Source organism: Cervus elaphus, chromosome 12 (genome assembly GCF_910594005.1).
Source record: "Cervus elaphus chromosome 12, mCerEla1.1, whole genome shotgun sequence".
In the NCBI taxonomy this organism is placed as follows: domain Eukaryota; kingdom Metazoa; phylum Chordata; class Mammalia; order Artiodactyla; family Cervidae; genus Cervus; species Cervus elaphus.
Genome location: NC_057826.1, coordinates 58,407,035 through 58,426,900, shown reverse-complemented (window position 1 = coordinate 58,426,900; position 19,866 = coordinate 58,407,035). Strand labels below are relative to the sequence as shown.

At 41.3% G+C, this 19,866-nt stretch overlaps 5 protein-coding genes, 1 long non-coding RNA gene and 2 other non-coding genes across 9 annotated transcripts in view; 5 read left to right on the top strand and 3 right to left on the bottom strand.

The window, feature by feature from the left end:
• Window positions 1–499: 499 nt before the first annotated feature.
• On the bottom strand, window positions 500–1,746 carry RPL36AL (ribosomal protein L36a like). The gene is made up of 2 exons (XM_043919029.1): window positions 1,626–1,746; window positions 500–950 (listed from the first exon to the last, which is right to left on the bottom strand). The coding sequence occupies exon 2, from the start codon at window positions 917–919 to the stop codon at window positions 599–601; it is 321 nt and encodes a 106-aa protein (XP_043774964.1). The 5' UTR covers window positions 920–950; window positions 1,626–1,746; the 3' UTR covers window positions 500–598.
• A 490-nt stretch (window positions 1,747–2,236) lies between these two features.
• On the top strand, window positions 2,237–4,388 carry MGAT2 (alpha-1,6-mannosyl-glycoprotein 2-beta-N-acetylglucosaminyltransferase). Its single transcript, XM_043919027.1, has one exon. It carries the CDS (start codon window positions 2,315–2,317, stop codon window positions 3,653–3,655), a length of 1,341 nt encoding a protein of 446 aa, XP_043774962.1. The 5' UTR covers window positions 2,237–2,314; the 3' UTR covers window positions 3,656–4,388.
• A 233-nt stretch (window positions 4,389–4,621) lies between these two features.
• Window positions 4,622–12,870, bottom strand: DNAAF2 (dynein axonemal assembly factor 2). The gene is made up of 3 exons (XM_043919024.1): window positions 10,807–12,870; window positions 7,524–7,667; window positions 4,622–6,619 (listed from the first exon to the last, which is right to left on the bottom strand). Exons 1-3 carry the CDS (start codon window positions 12,643–12,645, stop codon window positions 6,113–6,115), a joined length of 2,490 nt encoding a protein of 829 aa, XP_043774959.1. The 5' UTR covers window positions 12,646–12,870; the 3' UTR covers window positions 4,622–6,112.
• On the top strand, window positions 11,664–19,396 carry LOC122704402. Its single transcript, XR_006343852.1, has 3 exons — window positions 11,664–11,779; window positions 13,024–13,105; window positions 19,340–19,396. It is a non-coding gene; the product is annotated as an uncharacterized LOC122704402 (long non-coding RNA).
• POLE2 (DNA polymerase epsilon 2, accessory subunit) overlaps window positions 15,395–19,866 on the bottom strand; it is a 29,569-nt gene continuing 25,097 nt past the window's right edge. For both annotated transcript variants that reach the window (XM_043919025.1, XM_043919026.1), the window contains one exon: window positions 15,395–15,509. In XM_043919025.1, coding sequence (XP_043774960.1) covers window positions 15,491–15,509 — 19 coding nt within the window. In that variant the 3' untranslated portion in view covers window positions 15,395–15,490. The remainder of the gene's footprint in view (window positions 15,510–19,866) is intronic.
• LOC122704400 (signal recognition particle 14 kDa protein-like) lies at window positions 15,560–16,618 on the top strand. The gene has a single exon (XM_043919028.1). The coding sequence runs from the start codon at window positions 15,811–15,813 to the stop codon at window positions 16,141–16,143; it is 333 nt and encodes a 110-aa protein (XP_043774963.1). The 5' UTR covers window positions 15,560–15,810; the 3' UTR covers window positions 16,144–16,618.
• On the top strand, window positions 16,819–16,898 carry LOC122706045. The gene has a single exon (XR_006344299.1). It is a non-coding gene; the product is annotated as a small nucleolar RNA U2-19 (small nucleolar RNA).
• On the top strand, window positions 17,046–17,117 carry LOC122706044. Its single transcript, XR_006344298.1, has one exon. It is a non-coding gene; the product is annotated as a small nucleolar RNA U2-30 (small nucleolar RNA).

Sequence of the window (19,866 nt, the reverse complement as noted above, 5' to 3'; positions counted from 1 at the left end):
CCCCCCACCCGAAGTTTGTTGTCAATCTGTTTTGTAAAATTTTAAATTCATTTGTATCATGTTTAGCCAAGTCATGTCTTTCTCTGGCTTACTTCACCTATTATGATAATCTTCAGGTCCATCCATGTTGTTGCAAATGGGGTTATTTCATTCAATGGCTGAGCACTCTCATTTACTTTTTTTCAAAGTCTGATTAAGAACTTTCCCAGCAGCTCATCAATCATAATTATGAATTCACCCAACATAAATATATATTTTAAATTGACCTGGGAAAGTAAAGGATCAGTTTTTCCCTCCTTTATGATTTATCTCCATAACCTAGTTAGAAAATTTGAGGTGGGACTCCTATCTTCTTTATATATAAATACAAAATGCCAGTTCTTGTGGAACGAAATTTAAATAATGAATTTGAGAAGAGGATGAACTTTAACCCACAAATAATTTGCCATTATTTTAATTTAGAACCATATTAGGCATGCAATTAATGTAAAACACAAGATTTTAGTAAGGATATCACTGTATTTATTCTCATTCAGGAAATTTTTCTATAACTTCAACATTTTCCTCTCAAAACATAAGAACAAAAGAGTCCCAAATCTTAGAACTGGATCACTTGGCCCTTTCTCTTCTTATCTCCTCCGAGTTCAAAATGCTTGCACCTCTTAATGGCCAGCATCCTCTTGGATCTGCAGTTGGGTTCAACACATTCAAGTCTCAGCACGATCTTCTTGGTGGTTTTCGCCTTCTTCCGGAAAATTGGCTTGGTCTGCCCACCATAGCCACTCTGCTTCCGATCATAGCGCCTCTTTCCCTGGGCATACAGGGAATCTTTGCCCTTCTTATACTGGGTCACTTTGTGCGGCTGATGCTTTCCACACTTCTTACAGAAAGTCCTTCGGGTTTTAGGGACATTGACCATCTTTGCAGTAGAGGTGTCTTCGCGGTGCAAACTGTTGTAAAACCCGACAGCAAACGTTAGAACACTTGAAACAGCAACGTTAAATCCACCAAGTACTCATTTTCCGTATGAGTAAGTGCACAACTTTTTGGAATGCTTAGATTTACATAATGAGACTCACTGAAAAACAACAAGAGCAGCAGCATAGGGACGCCCAGTACGGTCAGTCCCGCGTACAAAGTGGGATCCTTTGGGGCTTAATTTATCGTGGTTGCCCAACAACTAAAGCGTAGTGGTGTGATACCTTATTTTCTCCGGCAGAGAGAGGGCCGAGGCTAGAGTTTATTTTCGACTCTCAGCGCACCCTTTCCCTCCATGTTCTAGCTCCCGGGCATGCCTGGCTCGGACGCGGTGTACAGCCACCGCCACGGCCCGCTCAGTCCCTTCGAGGACAGCATCTGCCTAGTTTCACTTTTGCCTTCAAAGCACCGTCACCCGTAAAAGCCCTGAAGGCTGACGTGTCCTTAATGAGTGCCTCGAGGCCGAGCAGCCGCCATGAGAGGGGCCTTTCCGGAAGGGAAAAGTGAATTCTGGAAATCCACTAACCAAGGCGGCGGGCCTCGCCCTCCCTCTCCTAACAGGGCTTACCAGCCCCGGCCCGGCCCAGCCTCGAATCCTGAGCACTGGAGGCTCCGCCGTGACCGCCACCACCCAAAACCCGGCTTACCGAGAGACGCGCCGTCCACGTTCCTGCCTCGCTCTGCTCGCGCCTCACAGGAAAGGGAGGGACGTGGCGGAAGTAGGAACTGGGCCTGAGCGGCAGTGCAGCGGACCAATAGGTGGCGGGCAGCGACGGCCGGGCGTCTCCGGACGTGTCCGGGAAGCGCCAACCGACGGCCAGGGGCGGGCCTGAGGGGTGTGGGTCCCGGGGCCGCGGCGCTCGGCGGGCCAGTCGCTGGTTGTCAGGACAGTCGCCGCCGGAGTGAGGCGAGGCGAGGCTGTGTCTCTCGTTCCGGGATGTCCGGGGCCGCGTAGAGATGAGAGCGCGGAGGACGCAGGGCCGCTGGAGGCGCAGGTAACGGAGCCGAAGTACAGTGGGGCCGCGTTGGGCTTCTTCCCGGGCCGGTGCTGAATGGAGAGGACCGAAGCGACGCCGTGCCGCGGCTCCTAGCGGCGGGGCCGCTGCCCGAGCTGCAGTTGCCAGGTGAAGATGTGTGGAGCCGGGGCGGCGCGGGGGAGCTGAAAACCTGCGGGTCCCCGGACCCCCGGGGCCGGGGATGAGTTAGCGAGGGCAGCCGCGGGGGCCAGTTCCGACTGCTGCAGGCCACCGCCACGGTCGCCGCCCGCCCGCCCCTTCCCCGCTGGAGCCGCTAGCTCCTTTCCGCGCCCGCCCGCCCGCTCCCGGCCCCGGAGACCATGAGGTTCCGCATCTATAAGCGGAAGGTGCTGATCTTGACGCTCGTGGTGGCCGCCTGCGGCTTCGTCCTCTGGAGCAGCAATGGGCGACAAAGGAAGAACGAGGCCCTCGCCCCGCCGCTGCTGGACGCTGATCCCGCGCGGGGTGCGGGCGCCCGGGCCGGGAACCATCTCGCCGTGTCGGTGGGCATCCGCCAGGGCTCCAACGAGTCAGCGGCTCCGCTGGTCGCCGCGGCCCCGCAGCCCGAGGTGGACAATCTGACGCTGCGGTACCGGTCCCTAGTGTACCAGCTGAACTTTGACCAGACGCTGAGGAATGTAGATAAGGCCGGCTCCTGGACCCCCCGAGAGCTGGCGCTGGTGGTCCAGGTGCACAACCGGCCCGAATACCTCAAACTGCTGCTGGACTCACTTCGAAAAGCCCAGGGAATCGACGACGTCCTCGTCATCTTTAGCCATGACTTCTGGTCGACTGAAATCAATCAGCTGATTGCTGGGGTGGATTTCTGTCCAGTTCTGCAGGTGTTCTTTCCTTTCAGCATTCAGTTGTACCCTAACGAGTTCCCGGGCACTGACCCTAGAGATTGCCCCAGAGACGTGGAGAAGAATGCAGCTTTGCGGATGGGATGCATTAATGCTGAATATCCCGACTCCTTCGGCCATTATAGAGAGGCCAAGTTCTCCCAAACCAAACACCACTGGTGGTGGAAGCTGCATTTTGTATGGGAGAGGGTCAAAGTCCTTCGAGACTATGCTGGCCTCATACTTTTCCTAGAGGAGGATCACTACTTAGCCCCAGACTTTTACCATGTCTTCAAAAAGATGTGGAAATTAAAGCAGCTAGAGTGCCCCGAGTGTGATGTTCTCTCCCTGGGGACCTATACTGCCGTTCGAAATTTCTATGACATGGCTGACAAGGTAGATGTGAAAACGTGGAAATCCACAGAGCACAATATGGGTCTGGCCCTGACCCGGGAAGCCTATCAGAAGCTGATTGAGTGCACAGACACTTTCTGTACTTATGATGATTATAACTGGGACTGGACCCTTCAATATTTGACTGTATCTTGTCTTCCAAAATTCTGGAAAGTGCTGGTTCCTCAAGTTCCTAGGATTTTTCATGCTGGAGACTGTGGTATGCATCACCAAAAAACTTGTAGACCAGCCACCCAGAGTGCCCAACTTGAGTCACTCTTAAATAATAACAAACAGTACCTGTTTCCAGAAACTCTAACTATCAGTGAGAAGTTTATGACAGCCCTTTCCCCACCTAGGAAAAATGGAGGGTGGGGAGATATTAGGGACCATGAACTCTGTAAAAGTTATAGAAGACTGCAGTAAGAAAAAAAACAAAACAAAATCAGAATTATAAAAGCAAAAGTAGTAACAGTCTTCTATTTTTGATATTTGTTCAAATAGGATATACAATTGAATAAAAAGGTTTAGGAACTGGTTTCTGCTTTAATACAACAACAAAATTCTTGTAAAAGTTGTCCAAATATAGTCATCTTTTCTGTTTATGTCTGATTAAGATTTAAAACGCAAGTTTTCATTTTGAGAATTGCGTTTTAAAGTTCAGTATGTATCTGCTAGAGGTAAAATCGTTAATTGATAAGAGAGAAGAGGGGAAACTATTTAAATTGCATCTATTAATCTTTTTATCTGGAACTTTGTACACTTTTCCACTTTCAAGACTTATTTTAAGTACAGCAAAATTTATTTAAAATCGTCATATCAGTAAAAAGTATTACAGTGAAATTAAGAGTATTAATGTACAAGCCCAGCTTCACTCTTGATACAGTAACTAGGAAGAGGTTGCTTCAGTGGTTTTATAATTAGAAAGTTATGTTTGTTAAACACCCTGTCAGAACAGAGTCATTTTCAGTATTAAAGATTCCTGTATTATTGTGTTAAGAATTGCCTGTGCTCTGGAACCTGCATAGAACATACTTTCTTTTGGAATGTATTTGACTGATAAGAAAGTTTAAACACTTTTCACCTCAATGTAGAAATACAGTGATTTTTTTTTTTCTTTTAGTGCTGCCAAAATAAAATACTTGATTTTGCATTAAAAGGTTCCTAATCATTTTTCAGAATAATTTTACATCAAAGTCCACTAAAGACACTCTTGAAGGTTTAAAATTAGCATTACATCTTATTTGTACATGTGTAAATAAGTTTGAAATAAAGAAAACCCAGCTCTTGACAGTGCATTTCCTTTGGAGGAAACTGGCTTTCAAGTTAGCCTCACAGAGATAACGAGCAATAAAAAGCTGCTGCATAAGTGAAATACAGCCAGAAGTGAAACATGTTCTAGAGCCAGCTTTATTTGATCAGAAATTGTACTTTTAAATTTAAAACAACAAAGTAAATAAGAAACAGGCTTAAAATTTATTCCATATTTAACATAAAAGTTTCCTTTAACATACATCATTGCATTCAACCAAAAGTATACTCATAATTTGTGTTGATACTGCAAATAGTCATTTCAACCTAAAGATTGTGTACCTAATGGACAGTCTCAAAATCACTACTGAATCAAGAGATTCCTGTCATGGTTGAAAAATGTATATGGTCATCTATAATGATGCAAATAGTTCTGTTTTATGAGTTCCTTTATACTGCATATCAGGATGAACTGCCAGGTGGTGTTCCAGCTTTTGGTGCTCTGACCTGACCTCCCTAGTTCAAAAAGACTAAAGAAATTAGGTAGTTTCCTGGACTATAAGGCCAGACGTTTGAGTTAGTAGCTGACTTTGGAACAGAAATGCATCAGCAGCTCATGGTCTTGGGGTCAGCAATTAGATCAACAAATACTTTCCTTTCTATATTGTCTTTTGTGTTGTCCTAAACTTTTTGTGAGAGAAAAAAGAAACTATTGGGATTTTCTCCTGGCCTTATATAAAATATTCCACAACTCATAACTTGGCAACTATTAGAAACATCTGCTGCCCTCTTTTAGGTATTATAAACGAAACTGATTAGGAAACACTAACTTTTGTTGTCTTCATGTAATAATATAGGAAGACAATTTTCCTATTGGAATAAATTCTCAGATTTTCTTAAATTTTCTTGTTCTAAAACTTGTAAACTAATTTTATAAAACCAAGGAATGTTTTACTAATTTCCAAAAAATTATTTTAAATTTTGAGCTTTCAAAGTCATTAATAACTTTTATTTATATATGTATACACCCACACAAATATATGGTGACTTACATATGAGAAGAGTAAGATACAGAGTTGAAGCAGAAATACTAAATTTCAGTCTATTTGTATTGTTTGAATCATTTAATATTGGTTAATAAAGTTCTTTCAGAATCTCTATGACAAGCATAAATACTGAATAAATCCTATTAAGTGAGATTTATAAACACATAGTTTTGAGATTCTCCTTCCCCCAACACACACACTCTATTGTGTGTGCTTTTAGTTCATTGCATTCTTGAGAATTACTTTTTGTGACATAATATTTGGAAACTTTATTAAAGTAATGGCAAACAAAAGAAACCAAAAACAAGACTATAAACAGGTTGTATTGACACTAAACATTTAACTCTCCATTAGAAAAAATATACAACAGAGGAATCACAAAATTTATTTCCATAATTAAGGAAGCTTTGTATTGACATAAACTGTACACACACACACAAAATATTAGCTTCAGTTTCCCCATAAGAATAAAAATATAAATTTTAATTTTATACTTTTTTGAATACTTTTGGCTTTAAGATAGTAAACAATCTATTTTATGTCCAAAAGTTTTTACTCAGCCTTTAAATTAAAAAATGATACAGAATTAATCCAAGTCATAAAGCAAAGAATTCTGAAAACTGAATGAGCAGTGAGTCACATGATCTTTAATGATCTGCACACTACCGTCCTGCATATTGGTTTCCTTTATGTGGTCAAAACCAGGTGTATTGTGAACTGCAGTTTTGTTCAGTAACGAAGATGGGTGATTTCCATTCACTTCTTTCTCTTCAGTTATTACTGGTTCTTTTAAGTTATCTTTTTCTTCATTTGCATAAACAGCACTTTTGTCTTTTATAAATTCACCTTCCTTTTCTGACTTAGGTTGCTGAGACTTTGCAAACAGCTTTTGAGAAACATCAAGAGCCCCTTGTTGCAAGCATGCGACTGAACCACAACTGTCTGCTTCTAGTACCGTGACTGCTACAGATGAATCAGAATCAGTTGTTGAAGTGGAAGCATTTTCTGTATTTTCTTTTTCTGTTAGAGGACTTCCTTCATGGACTTTTTCTTCTTTTTCATGAAGCTGCTCAGAGTTACTGCATTCTTGCAACTATGTTAAGAGAAACAGCAAATTAATAATTCATTGAAACAAACAGAAAAGTAAATTGTACCCTCTGGAAACTTCTTTAAGTTGTGAAGGAATAACCCAGTAGACTTGCAAATCCACTTCCTGGCTTCCCTCTCAAAGTCAATTTCCAAATGCTGCCAGTCATTTTTTAACAATGCAAACCTGGCATTGATGCTCTAATTAAATCCTTTCACTGACTCTTCATCTTCTTCAGGATAAAACAATCCTGGCCTACAAATCTTTTAACATAGCCTATAAAGCCCATTAACAGTCATTCTTATAAGGGCATTCTTGGTTCACTGGTTAGGACTCCACCCTCTCACTTCCAAGGACCTGGGATCAATCCCTGATTAGGAAACTAAGATCCTTCAGGCCTCCGGAAGCAGCCAAAAAATTTTTAAAAGGGCATTCTTGAATTTTCCTGTATTTCTGTGATTCTTCAGAACCTCTTTCTCACCCAGTTCACATATAAGTCAACTGTGCTAGTTACTAAATTATTTAAGTCTAATATCAAAGACTATAAAGATAATCAAACTTAAACTAGAAAGAATGAACAAACCATATATAACGTATATAGTTCCTGTGGTTTGAGAGTCAAAAAGAGTTGTTAGTCCCTGGACTAATACTCACATTTCCCAAATGTCAGTTTCTCTCTATTCCTCACTGGACAGTTATTTTGGAATTAAATGAGATAACATAAGTGAAAATGAATCACAGATGTTTAACAGTAAAATACACATCAAAAAAGGTCTGTATTCTTAACATCACTCTTCCCAGCCATTATGTGCATCTAAAGTTATGATATAAAAAATCAAGAATTAAGTGATTTGTCAGGCTTCAACCTTGCCCCAAATCACTACTTTATAAAGCCTACCCAAATCCTTACCTTTGCATGTATTTCAATCTTACTATCAGTAACCTGAAGAACTTCAATTAATGGTGGCGTCAGGGGTAATGTCTGTTTGAATGGAGGGCTCAGGACCTCTTCAAGAAACTCATTAACGTTGTCTTCATTGACAAATAACCTTTCCTAAAATAAAAAGACAAAAAATATTCTACATTATTGGTCATACTTGACAGACAGAATTGTATCTAATATCATCTCATAACAATTCTCACACAGTTCAGGTCTTCACTTTTAAAATGTTTATTTCATGTTATTCCTATGCTGTTTTGGCCAAAGAAAACAGTATTGTACAGAGCAAAAAAATAGCGAGACTACACACCTATCTAGGAGAAGACCCTAAAATAAAAAGTCTTAGTTCCTTTTCTAGGTCTGTATAAATCTAAGGTATGCTTTCCCTCCAGATAATCCTACTTACAAATCATATCTTCCTTTTTTTCCCCCCTCTCAGTATTTTGTAAGAATAACATCACCTCTAGTTTTAAATGCAGTCCAAACTATAAAATGTAATTCAATTTTAGAATACTTCCTAATGAGTCAGCTAAAGATAGACAAGACAGGATGCATTCAAATTTTGTGTGACCAATTTGCCTTTTAGTTCTTGGCTAAGTAAGAGCCAAATATAATATTTTATTTAAGAGAATTATATTCTATTTTTTTAAGCACTGTGATAATCCGTTGCAACACTAGCATATAACTGTATATAAGAATGAGGAAGCACTATAAATCAACTAATCTTAAAAAAAAAAAGAATGAGGAAACACAATATTGTAAATCAACTATACTTAAATAAAATTTTTAAAAGTTAAAAAAAGGAAGGAGAAAAAAAAAATTAAAAAAATAAAAAAAGGAAGGAGGTAGATTACCAAACTGTAGGATATACAAAAGTCACTTTTGCAGGGAATCCCAAAGACAAAGCAATTTGTTCCTATTCGAGTATGTAAAGTGAATATAGGTATATGGTTAGGTCTTTGAAGGAATAACCATATTTTAAATTCTTCAAATCAGTTCACCATTGCCCCAAATAAAAATTTTTCCTCTGTACTACAATATAAACAAATTAATTACAAATACACACAATGCATTATTTGGTCCAAATTGGGGGCGTGGTGGGGAGGGGAATCAGATGTTTCGAATTCCCTTCTATTAAACATAACCTGTGAACACCTACCAAACAAAAGTGAACTTTGGTGAAAGAAAAACTTTACATTTGAAATAATTTGCCTTGTATTATCTGAAGATCTAGGCAACAAAATAATACTGTAGGGTACAAACAACCCTCCCCCCAAAGCATTTCTAAGGTTCATGTCTCTGCAAAAGACTTACACATTAACTGCAAAAACTACACTACACAGTTCAGTTACCCCGGAAGAGTAACATTTATAATGGAAATGGTTATGATTAAAATAGAAAGGACTTGCATAAACTTGCCTTCTCGGTCTGACTAATTTTACTATAAAATATAATAAATTCAGAGGTCCTAAAGCTCTAGGAAAATTCCCAGTGAAGACTTAAGGTTTACAGAAATGTATTTCATACCTGTCTGTAAAGTAACAAATTCTGACCTTGACAGTCACAAATCAGTCTCTTTATAATATTTTCACATAATGCATATAATAATGTAATCATATATGTCTACTCACAAAATACTGTTGTGATTTAAAAAAAACATTTTTTGTTACTTTAATACTTACAGCCTGATCAATAAAATTTAAAGGAAAAAAATTGAACATTATGGTTCCATCAGCCTCAGCAAATGTGATGATTAATGAAGTAATTATAAATCTATTTCAGGCTTCAAAGATATAAAACACAGTTGCCCTAATCCCATTTTGGTCTAGTTTCTTTGTTAAAAAAACATTCAGATACTAGAAAGTCAGATTAAAATAAATTCTTTAGTATTCTCTCAAATGGTGTCCATTAAAGCTTTCTTCCCACCTTGTGAGTTATTTTCTCATTTACTAAAACAATTACAGGAAAACGACTGCCCTTTCCTAAATTTCCCCCTTCTGATGACATAAACAGATAGTCGATTTCGTATTTTATTTTCTCACAAAGTATCTTACCTATCCCTGCCTATTTATTTTACCATTTTTGGAGGGTTTCAATTAACCACTTCTCATAGAAGATGCACCTCATAAACATAAAAATTTAACTTACTAGTAAATTTCTAGAAAAACACAGGAAGAAGTAAAACTTTCTGGCAGGTTAAATAAAGCCCAAGGCCCAAAGCTTAAATTTTATATATAATCTATGTAACTAGGGTTCTGAATTAGGGAATTTAACCCTTGAAGATCTTAAAAGAGCAAAATAAAATTACATGTAACATTGACACAAACCTCAATCAAAACTACCAATTGTTGACTTATGAGTGTAAACTTTCTATAGAACTCTTCAAATTTTAAGTAGGTCCCCCCACCTCCAGTATTTGCCAATAGTACTGGAGTACTGAATTGAATCTCAAGATCCTAGTAGTAACTACAAAATTATATCCTAGGTAAACCTAAGATTCAGCCTGTTTTTTGACCAAAAAGAGATGGAGCTGACGTCGGTGCTAACAAAGGATTATATTACACTTTGTTAAATGCCAGCCATTATGCCAAATACTAGTAGGGAAGAGATTAAAACTGATGCCAAAAGAAGAAATTTCACTGTAATGTAAAGACCACTAGAGATCAATCCCACCAACATCAAGGAGTAAAATTAAGCTGCACCGTATGGCAGAGAACGCAAAGTATTTAGATTCAGCCCTGGGTCTGAGTTGGTTTTCCCACAAAAAAACCGGCACAGGCCGTTACTTTTGCTTTCTGGAAGTAAACTATTATTTACTTTCTAAGGTTGGGAAAAGCTATTTAAAACCGAAAATAACGCTATGATAGAATGTCTCTTCCCTATTTGTGTCACAAACCCCTTTGAGAATATGACTAAAGTTATAGTCCTTCTCCCCAGAAGAAAACCCTCAACTTTGTGTATACAATTTTAGAGGTCTACGGATCCCTGAGAATCGATTCATGCATTGAGGGCAACTTTGAAGACTTGAAACCCATCCACCAGAGAGGATGCGTTAAATTTTCTTCGTGTTTTTTTTTTTCCCCCCAATTATGCGTTTAACGTGTACTGACGTCTTTCATCAAGGGTTATCAACTTCAGGTCGTCAGGAGAGAAGTTATACTGGGAAATCCTTTGTTCAGGATAAACTGTGAAGATGACTGTGATAAGTGGAATAGAATATGTTAAACATTAAGACTCTAGAAAGAACTGTTACCTCCAAACAATAGTTGTTTAAGCCGTAATACCACTCTCTCCAGTATCCATGGCATTCTGGAGACTTGGCCAGGTCTATCACTGCATTGTTGGAAGAAATGCTAACCACTGGTTCTTTGGTACTCAATTTATTCTCTGGAGCAAATTGCAAAAAGAAGGAATAATAAACTAAGTCTTGGGTAGAGAAGGACAATTTGTACCAGAGGGGGTTCACTTCCCCTTGAAGACTTTGAAGCAGGATCCAAGGCACGTGAATGAGCAGAGTCAGGGATTCTTCATCCTGACTACACTGCAAAGGCGGACACAAAGCTTCCCCGCGGTCGGTCTCGGGACCACCCATAGCTCGATCAGGCGGCTCCCTGCCGGTGCCTTCCCGGGCCTCGCGCGCCTCCACGCCGAGGGTCGGGCGCACGCTCGCGCTCCCTACAGAAAGGCCCGCGTCAAGGACCCCGCAGGAAGTACTAAGAGCGCCTCCGCCACGGTCCCCAGGTGAGTTCCCGGCTCCGGGAGGCGGCTCCTCCCCGGTCCCCGGGGTTGGTATCTCTTGCCCGCCGAAATCCCGCTCCTCGGATTCTGCGACGCGCTCCTCCCCGGCGGCGTCCGGAGTGGTGATCCCGGCGTCTGCAGCCCGGGTTCGGCTGGGACCTGAGCTTGCGTCCCCAGCACAAACCCCCGCCGGGCCCGCCTCCACGGGGCAAGCGGAAGCGCAGGCCGCGCCGTCAGTTCCTGGCGGGTCGGCTGCCCCTTCCGGGGACGCGGCGGGCTCCGGGCGCGAGGCGGTCGGCGCCACCGGAAGCGTGACCACCAGCTGCCGCCGCGCCTTGTTGAACTGTGCCTTGCCGCGGCTGTCATCCACCGGGTACGGGAGCGAGAGTCGCAGCCGGTAGTCGGGCTTCCTTGAGTCAAGGCATAGCAGCTTCCCCGTCACCTCCAGCGCCGCCTGCTCGGCCGATCGCAGCAACGGCAGCTCGATGGTAACCACCAGCTCTTGGGGCACGGTGCCGGGCGCCGAGTCCCGGGAGCAGCGGTAATCCTGGAGGTCCACGTGGTGGCGCTGCACCACGCTGTAGCGAGGCTCGGTGGGGGCGGGCTGCCGCACGGCCTCCGGAGGGGAGGGCGCCTGGGGCCGGGGGACCGCAGCGCTCACGCCGGCCGCCGGGTATCGGTAGGGGTAGGGGAAACTGGGGAGAGGGCTCTCCGGCTCCCCCTCGGGTCGGGCCGGCGCGCCTCCGGGCAGGGGCGTGCGCAGCACGGCGGCATCCGGAGTCCCCTTGTACTTGATCTTCAGGGTCTTGGCGTTCCTCCGGTCCAACTTCACGCCGAACTGCTTCTCCACGGCCTCCAGGGCCGTGGCGTCCAGCATCTGGCGGAAGCGCTCGTGGCGCCGGGCCAGCGCGATCGCGTCTGGGTGGAAGACCACGTCGTAGACGGTGTAGCGGGTGCCGCGCCCCCCCGCGTACTCACGGCCGGGGGCCAGGCTGTAGGGCAGGGACCACTGGCTGCCGGACACCGCGCCCCCAGAGCCGGGCTGGCTGCTGGGCGCGCCCACCAGCGCGTTGCTGCACACGTTCACGAAGCAGCGCCGGGTCCCGTCCAGGCTGGTGCGCAATACGTGGCCCGGCTCCGGGTGCACGAACCGCACCTCCACTCCGCGCTCACGCTCCAGCGCCGTGATCTCCTCCTCGTAGCGCCGCCGGTTCTCAGGGTCTGTGAGCTCCTCGGCGTACTCGGAGAACATTCGCCGGAACTCCGGGTCCTGGAAGGCGGAGGTGAGCCGCTGGACCTCCTCTCCACTCAGATCCAAGTCTTCTAGCGGCGAAGAGGCTGCCGCCTTGGCCATGCTGCCCTTCGGCTCCTTGCGCGGAGACCAAGGGAGATGTATCCGAGACCTAGTGGGTGGGACGCGCGGTGAAATCACTAGTCTGCGGAGAGTGAGGCAGCGGAGGTCAGTAACCGCTTCAGAATTGAGCCTGGGCGGCGCGTGCTCGTTGCCATAGTGACACCACCAACACCCAGGAGGAGGGGCTGAAACAGGGATGATGGAAATGACAGAAATAGCCTTAGTTTCTTCAGACCAACATCCTACGTTGTTTAGATTCCTGTGCCATGGTACAGTTACCTCTGCAGAATAAGCACCTTAATAACTGTAATTTCCAGCATTATGTACGTTATTCGTTGTTCAGAACCCTTCAAGGTAGACCTGATCCTCAATTCACAGATGAGAAGATGAGACCTGAAAAGTTACCTCACCAAAGTCACACAGTCGATGCACCACCCAGCAGTCACAAACTGACTCTACAGTAAGTTTTTCTGCTTTACTCACTTCGCTAAACCAACATTTCAGTCGTCTAGATAGTTCACCAATTTACCCTATTTACAGCTCTCATTTGGTATGAGAGTTATGCACAGGTTATTCATAAATAACCAATCATCAGTAAACATGACTTTGTTAATAATAAAAATGCAAACATAAGATACCACATATCACCTATAAAAATAGAAAAGGCTTTCTTTACAAAAACAATTACTCTATTTCCTTGGGGTGGTAGAATTTATATTAAAATTTTTCTAGGAAGTAGTTTGGTACCTATGTCAAAAGCCTTTAGAATGTGCATACTTTTTTTAACGCAGAAATTCCGATTCTGAGATCATGCTCAAGGCACTATTATGATTCTAAAGGTTTGGGAAGAATCTAAGAATTCAACAGCGGGACTGGTTGAGCAGATTTGGGTAGAGCCATACAATGGGATTCTAAGCAGCCATTCAAATTGATATTATAGAAGGATATTTATTGACTGATGTAGTTATTAATTGCTGCTGCTACTGCTAAGTCACTTCAGTCGTGTCCAACTCTGTGCGACCCCATAGACGGCAGCCCACCAGGCTCCCCCGTCCCTGGGATTCTCCAGGCAAGAACACTGGAGTGGGTTGCCATTTCCTTCTCCAAGTTATTAATTGGTAGTTGTTAAATTCAGTGGTCATTTTTCTGTCCTCATTTTGTTGACAGCCTCTGCCACATGTAACATAATGTTGGCGTTACCTCAATGACAAGACACCATCCAGGTTTTCCTCCTGCCTCATCAGATACAGTTCCTGTGGTTTCCCCACACAGAGACCAAGTGTTGGCTTTTTCCATAGCACAGAAATCTCAGCCCACTCCCCTCTTGTGTGATCTACCTGGCCTCTTAAGGCATAATGTCACATGAAAGTGCTTTAGACCCAGATTTCTGAGGTGAGGTCAGCCATGCTGATTAATCACCAAGTGGGGGAGCATACCACCTCTGTTGTTCCTCAACAGTATTAGCTCTGGGTACTCCTGCCGTACTGTTCGTCTGCTACCCCATTTTTCAGATCTGTGCTTCCTTTTAATTTCCAGACAATGTCTACCATTAACTGGTTCTAATTCGTGTCTTATTCTAATAATTATAATTCTGCTAATTATAATTCTAATAATTATAATTAACTGCTCTGCTTCATCTTTCTTCACCTTGCTAACCCCTAAATGCACCCTGTATTTCTAGGCATTAAATGTGTTCCTAAAGAAATCTTTCATGTTTAGCTCTATGGTTCTTGAAACTAGACCAACAATCTGGCAGTGTCTATTTCAGTACCACTTTCAAGGCCTAGATTGTAAATTTTTCCAAGTAATCTAGTAGCTTTTGGAATTATGCCTTGATTTCACTTTTAGTCAAAATTTCCAGGCTATTCTTGAGATTAAAGCTCAATCTTGCTCTTTTAACATCAGGTCTTTTCTAATATTTTGAAAATTTACATCCTCAAACCATATCTCAAATTGCCACTTTATCCTTAACCACAATTTGCAATATCACAATATTCAGATTAAATTTCTTGAGGAATTTCCTTCAATGTCATTTTAGTTTTTTTATTAGCATCTCTTCCCCCAAAAGCTAAGTTTCTTTGAAAGAAGAGTATTCCATTCCAAGTTGTCTATAATATTAAGATTATTCCTACATTTGAAACACTCTTTGTACCTTTAACAATGTCCTATCACTCAGATTCATTTCTGGGCTTTCATTGTAGTTCCCGCCATAAACTAAAAGATAAGGGGATGGTGTTGAGTGGTTATGCCCAAAATAGAAAAACAGGGCTGCTTCAAAGTGAATATTACTCCTCTTAAAGGTAAAAACTGTGGGGACAATGTTTTTAAATTTTCAGTGCCAAAAGGTAATGTAATGAATATCTCAGTAATATCTTGAAACAGCGGTTTTCACTATCATTAGAATAAATTCTATGACTTGAAATTTAAACAATTTGAAATTATTAAATACACCATTAAGACTCTTATGATGAACAATTAGCATGTGAATTGTTCAGTCGCTCCCATGCCAGGCTCCCCTCTCCTTCACTACCTCCTGGAGTTTGCTCAAGTTCATATCCAAGCATATAACTAGTATAGGAATAATGAAATTTAAATTTTTATATACAAATATATACTTAGATTATGTATTTCTATACATTTTCCTATTTTCCTTACGATTATACAGAAAATATTTTCCTATGAAACTCTGTAAAGTATACCATTATGTTTATAAAAAAATTTTATAAATAGAAATTTAAACAAGACATTCTAAAGTTTACCATAATTTTATTATAATTTAATAACAAAATTATATAAAATAAGCAGATGATTGATGATTTCTGTTTCTTCAGATGGTCTAAGAATCTCAAAACCCTTGAAGTTTGCTGAAAATAGAAAATATTTATAAAATTAAACATCTTGGAAAGCTAAGTTATACATTTCTTAATATCTAGTTTTAATTTTAAAAATAGGTCAATACATGCACATTGCTCCAAATTCCAAAGGGGACACAGTGGAAAATAAGCCTGTCTCACTCTATTTCTGTTCTCTAGAAGCAACAGTTATATCCTTACAAAGACTGTCTAATCATATATAAAGGACTGTCTAATCGCATGTAAGCATGCGTAGGGATAAATGCTTTAAAAACACAAACACGGCTGACCGAGCGGAGCCAGCAGCGCCAGGATGGTGCTGCTGGAGAGTGAACAGTTCCTGACGGAGCTGACTAGGCCCTTCCAGAAGTGCCCGTTGTCGGGCAGCGTGTTCATCACCCTGAAGAAGTATGATGGCCGAACTAAGCCCATTCCAAGGAAGGGTTCTGTGGAGGGCTTTGAGCCCTCAGACAACAAATGTCTGTTAAGAGCTACTGATGGGAAAAAGAAGATCAGCACTGTGGTGAGCTCCAAAGAAGTGAATAAGTTTCAGATGGCTTATTCAAACCTATTGCGAGCTAACATGGATGGGCTGAAGAAGAGGGACAAAAAGAGCAAGAGTAAGAAGAGCAAAGCAGCACAGTGAAGGGCACCAGCTTTCCCGCTTTCACCAACTAACCACTGAATTGCTATTTTTCCTTTGGTTTTTATTTTTGGCCACAAAGCTGAGTTTCTGACTCCCTTATAATGACTGTTTTCATGTGAGATTAGGGTCATTTTTGGATGGAAGAAGGGCTGCAGTGTTTACAGGGTAGTTACAAGAAGCCAGTTTATCTTAGATCTGGCTAAGTGGTTTGTGTTGGACGGTTGTATATTCCTGGATAATAGTTTACAGACTCTGTAGCCATCTGTAAAGAGCAGTGTATTATTTAACCTGTATTTATCAGCACTGACCAACTTTTATTCTTTTTCCTGCCCCATAAAAAGTTTCTGGCCACAGCTCCTCGTTCTGGAATGATGTGACTATGAATAGGCTTGAGGCCCTGTCTTTTGGTTTACTGGAACTGAAACCTGACACTTTTATTAAAAGTTGTGTTATTTCATGGAAAAAAAAAACAAAACACAAACACAAGTGGTAGAATACATGAACACTATTCTATGCCTTTTTTTCAACTAGTAATAAATACACAATATATTTATAATTTTAACTAATCCTTTATGGCTTTGAAATTAATGTAAATTAGAAAAGTCAGAATATAACTTTTACATAGGTATATATTTAAACTACTTGCTTTCTCTGAGATCTGCTCTTACTAAAGTGGATCAGTGATGAAAGTAGCCAAATCTGAGCATCAGAAGACCACCCGGTGTACCTGATGCATGATCTCTGTAGTTCTGAGAAGCAAAATAATTTAAAATAAGGGGTGTGTGTGTGTGTGTGTGTGTTTGGGGGTGTGTGTGTAAAGGTGACTGGATAATTAAGGGGCTTATTGGTGGGTAAGTGAGAGTTGGTTGTGGGTGTACATGTATGAAAGGCTGATCAGTTCTGAGCAATGATGAAAAGTTTTTACTGCAGAACTTTATATAACTATGAAGGTTTCTACACTTGATCTGAGCTCAGAATTAAGAATTAAGAAAAAAAAAGAAAAAACTACTTGCTTAGCTGTTATAAAAACTACAGTAAAAACAGCTGTACCCAGTTTTATGCATAAACCCAAGTATACCTGTAGGATAAATTCCTAGAAATGAAATAGATGGTATATGCAGTTGAGGTCTTAAGAAATCTTGTTCAGTTGCCCTCTGTAGAGGTTTTTGGTTTGTTTTTTTTTTCCATTTTTATTCTGACCAACTATTGTGTGAGAGTGGGTGTTTCTCTTGTACATCACTAACATTATGTTTTTAAATAAAACTACTACATTTGAAAGCGCATGTTGAAACAGGGTTAACCTCAGTCCACTTTGGCTACATTTCTGTTAACTCTAAAATATGATTTCACAAATATTCTAAGAAAAAATTATTTTTAGGAGAAACTAAGTATTATGTATAAATATAAGTTATTTCACTAAATTAGTTATTTCACAAAATTATTTCACTGTATCATAAAAATTTTTTCTCTCAAAAAAAAGGAAAAAGCATACATCAACTTGTTTGATCTAGCACTGAAAAAACTCCTCAAATTATCACTACTAAATTATAGTTTGGAAATTAGGTCAAGGGTTTTAGTATCTGACTCCACAGATGATAAATGGACCAACTATGTCAACAATAGTCAGTATCAATTGCAAGTCAAGGCCTGTGTTAGAAACTTTAAGAGGAACAGGCACATAAGTGACTTCTCATTCAGCATGTTAAGAACTGTCATAGAAGTCTGTACTTAAAACACTAAACAATTCTGCATGTCATTCAGGAAACATTATAAGAAATTTAACTGAAGTGTCCTGTGCCATCATAATTAATAGATCAGTTAAATCCTATTGTGGTTTTTCTATCTCTAGAATATTAAATGGTTTGCTAAGATAGATATAATAAAAGGATAAAAGTTAAGGAAAGAAGGAAACTCAGGTAAGAGAAAAATACAGATCAAAAAAGATGAGGCCAGAGCCACAGCCAACATTTATGCTAGTAATTCCCACTGCTGTAGAGGTGGGCTGCACATTTGTCTGTGCTCCTGGCAGCTAAAGCAAAGGGAGTCTATCAGATTTACAGTTTTCCCAAGATGAAAATGAACAGTTGCTTGGGACAGGCACAGATTTCTTTTGTTCTGAGACCTGTTGAAAGTGCTCACTATTGGTTTTCATAGCAGAATAAGTTTCATATGTCTGTTAATTTACAACAAAACTCAGTTCAGTAAAAGTCAATCTAAAGGTGGACAAAACGGAATTCCCTGGTGGTCCAGTGGTTAGGACTCTGCACGTTCACTGACGAGGTCATGGGTTTGATCTCTGGTTTGGGAACTAAGATCCTGAAATCTGGCACGGTGCAGCCAAAGATTGTTTTGAAAGATAGACAAAATATGCTTCAAAGGTAGCTTAATCCTGGGGTCACAAAATCACTGTCAATAACAGGAAGTGGTTAAGACAGGGTAAGAGTGTTTGCCCTTACCTAAAGGCATTCCAGATTAAAAAAAAAATTTCCTTAAGGATTCATTGTTAACTAAAGTCAAACACATGTTCAGTTTATGGAACAGAGGCTAGAATATCAGTTACTTTTATGAGTATCTGCCTGGTTATACTCTGAAAACTAAGCAGTGCTGGAATACAGTAAGAATAAAATACATGTCAAATAAGTGAATCCAATAATAAAATTTAGTATGTCCCAAAATGAACAGACTTTAACCTCCATGAATACTGAGCAGCAAAAATAATGCAAACAATTTTTTTCAAGAAATATATATAAGAAACTATTAATCATGATTTCAGGATTACGAAGTAGAGGTATGTTTTCTTTCTCTATTTTATACTTTTAAGCATTGTTTGAAATTTTTATCATGTATTTGTGCTTTTATTTAAATAAATTTGTTAATTACAAAAAGTAAAAAAAGGTTGAGTGTCAAGATTATATTCTCTAAGGAGAACCTGGAGGTACTTGGTTACTGTTCTTAACTGGTGGGAAACAAAATACAATTAATGGAGAAATCACATGTTAGGATGCCTGCATCTAAGGGAAACTGTTAAAGATGCACATTTCTGGGTACTACAACTGGAGAGACATTTAATAACGCTGAGGTGGGATCTTGTAATGTAACACTTTTAACATGGACCTCAGAGGATTCTCATGCATGTGGTCTATAGGACACCCCCTGAAAACTACTACCCACTGGGTAATTATTCTTTTTTCCTCAGGATCTCCCGACACCAACAATTCTTTCCTGCCAATTTAAGGCAGATTACCTGGGATTTGAGTGGCTCAGCTGGTAAAGAATCCGCCTGCAATACGGGAGACCTGGGATTGACCCCTGGGTTTGGAAGATCCCCTGAAGAAGGGAAAGGCTACCCACCTCGCCCCGCGCCCCCCCCCCCCCCCCCCGCCCAGTATTCTGGCCTGGAGAATTCCATGGACTGTATAGTCCATGGGGTCTCAAAGAGTCAGACATGATTGAGGGACTTTCACATGTGGAAGGCAAGCCTGCCCTTTCAGAATAATAACCTCATCACAAATCAGCCTGTAAAAGAACTAGCCCAGCCCCACAGCCAATCTGAGATTTCCCGCAGAAAACAGTTCTTGGTCTGTTTCATACAAATGTGCCATCAAGTACATACAATTCTGTGTCACACAGCGTGAACACAGTAAGTTCAGCCTAGAACATTGCCAATGAGCTACTATAGTCATTTTTAAAAACCTCAGCACACCTTCAGAACATCTGATTTTT

Bases quoted from the DNA above. Each gene is read 5' to 3' on its own strand.
- RPL36AL (XM_043919029.1), bottom strand. From the start codon at position 919: ATGGTCAATGTCCCTAAAACCCGAAGGACTTTCTGTAAGAAGTGTGGA.
- MGAT2 (XM_043919027.1), top strand. From the start codon at position 2,315: ATGAGGTTCCGCATCTATAAGCGGAAGGTGCTGATCTTGACGCTCGTG.
- DNAAF2 (XM_043919024.1), bottom strand. From the start codon at position 12,645: ATGGCCAAGGCGGCAGCCTCTTCGCCGCTAGAAGACTTGGATCTGAGT. The intron at 7,668-10,806 runs GTAACAGTTCTT...TTTTTATTTTAG, and splicing joins TAAACAACTATTGTTTGGAG to GAAAGGTTATTTGTCAATGA. The intron at 6,620-7,523 runs GTAAGGATTTGG...CTCTTAACATAG, and splicing joins AGATTGAAATACATGCAAAG to TTGCAAGAATGCAGTAACTC.
- LOC122704400 (XM_043919028.1), top strand. From the start codon at position 15,811: ATGGTGCTGCTGGAGAGTGAACAGTTCCTGACGGAGCTGACTAGGCCC.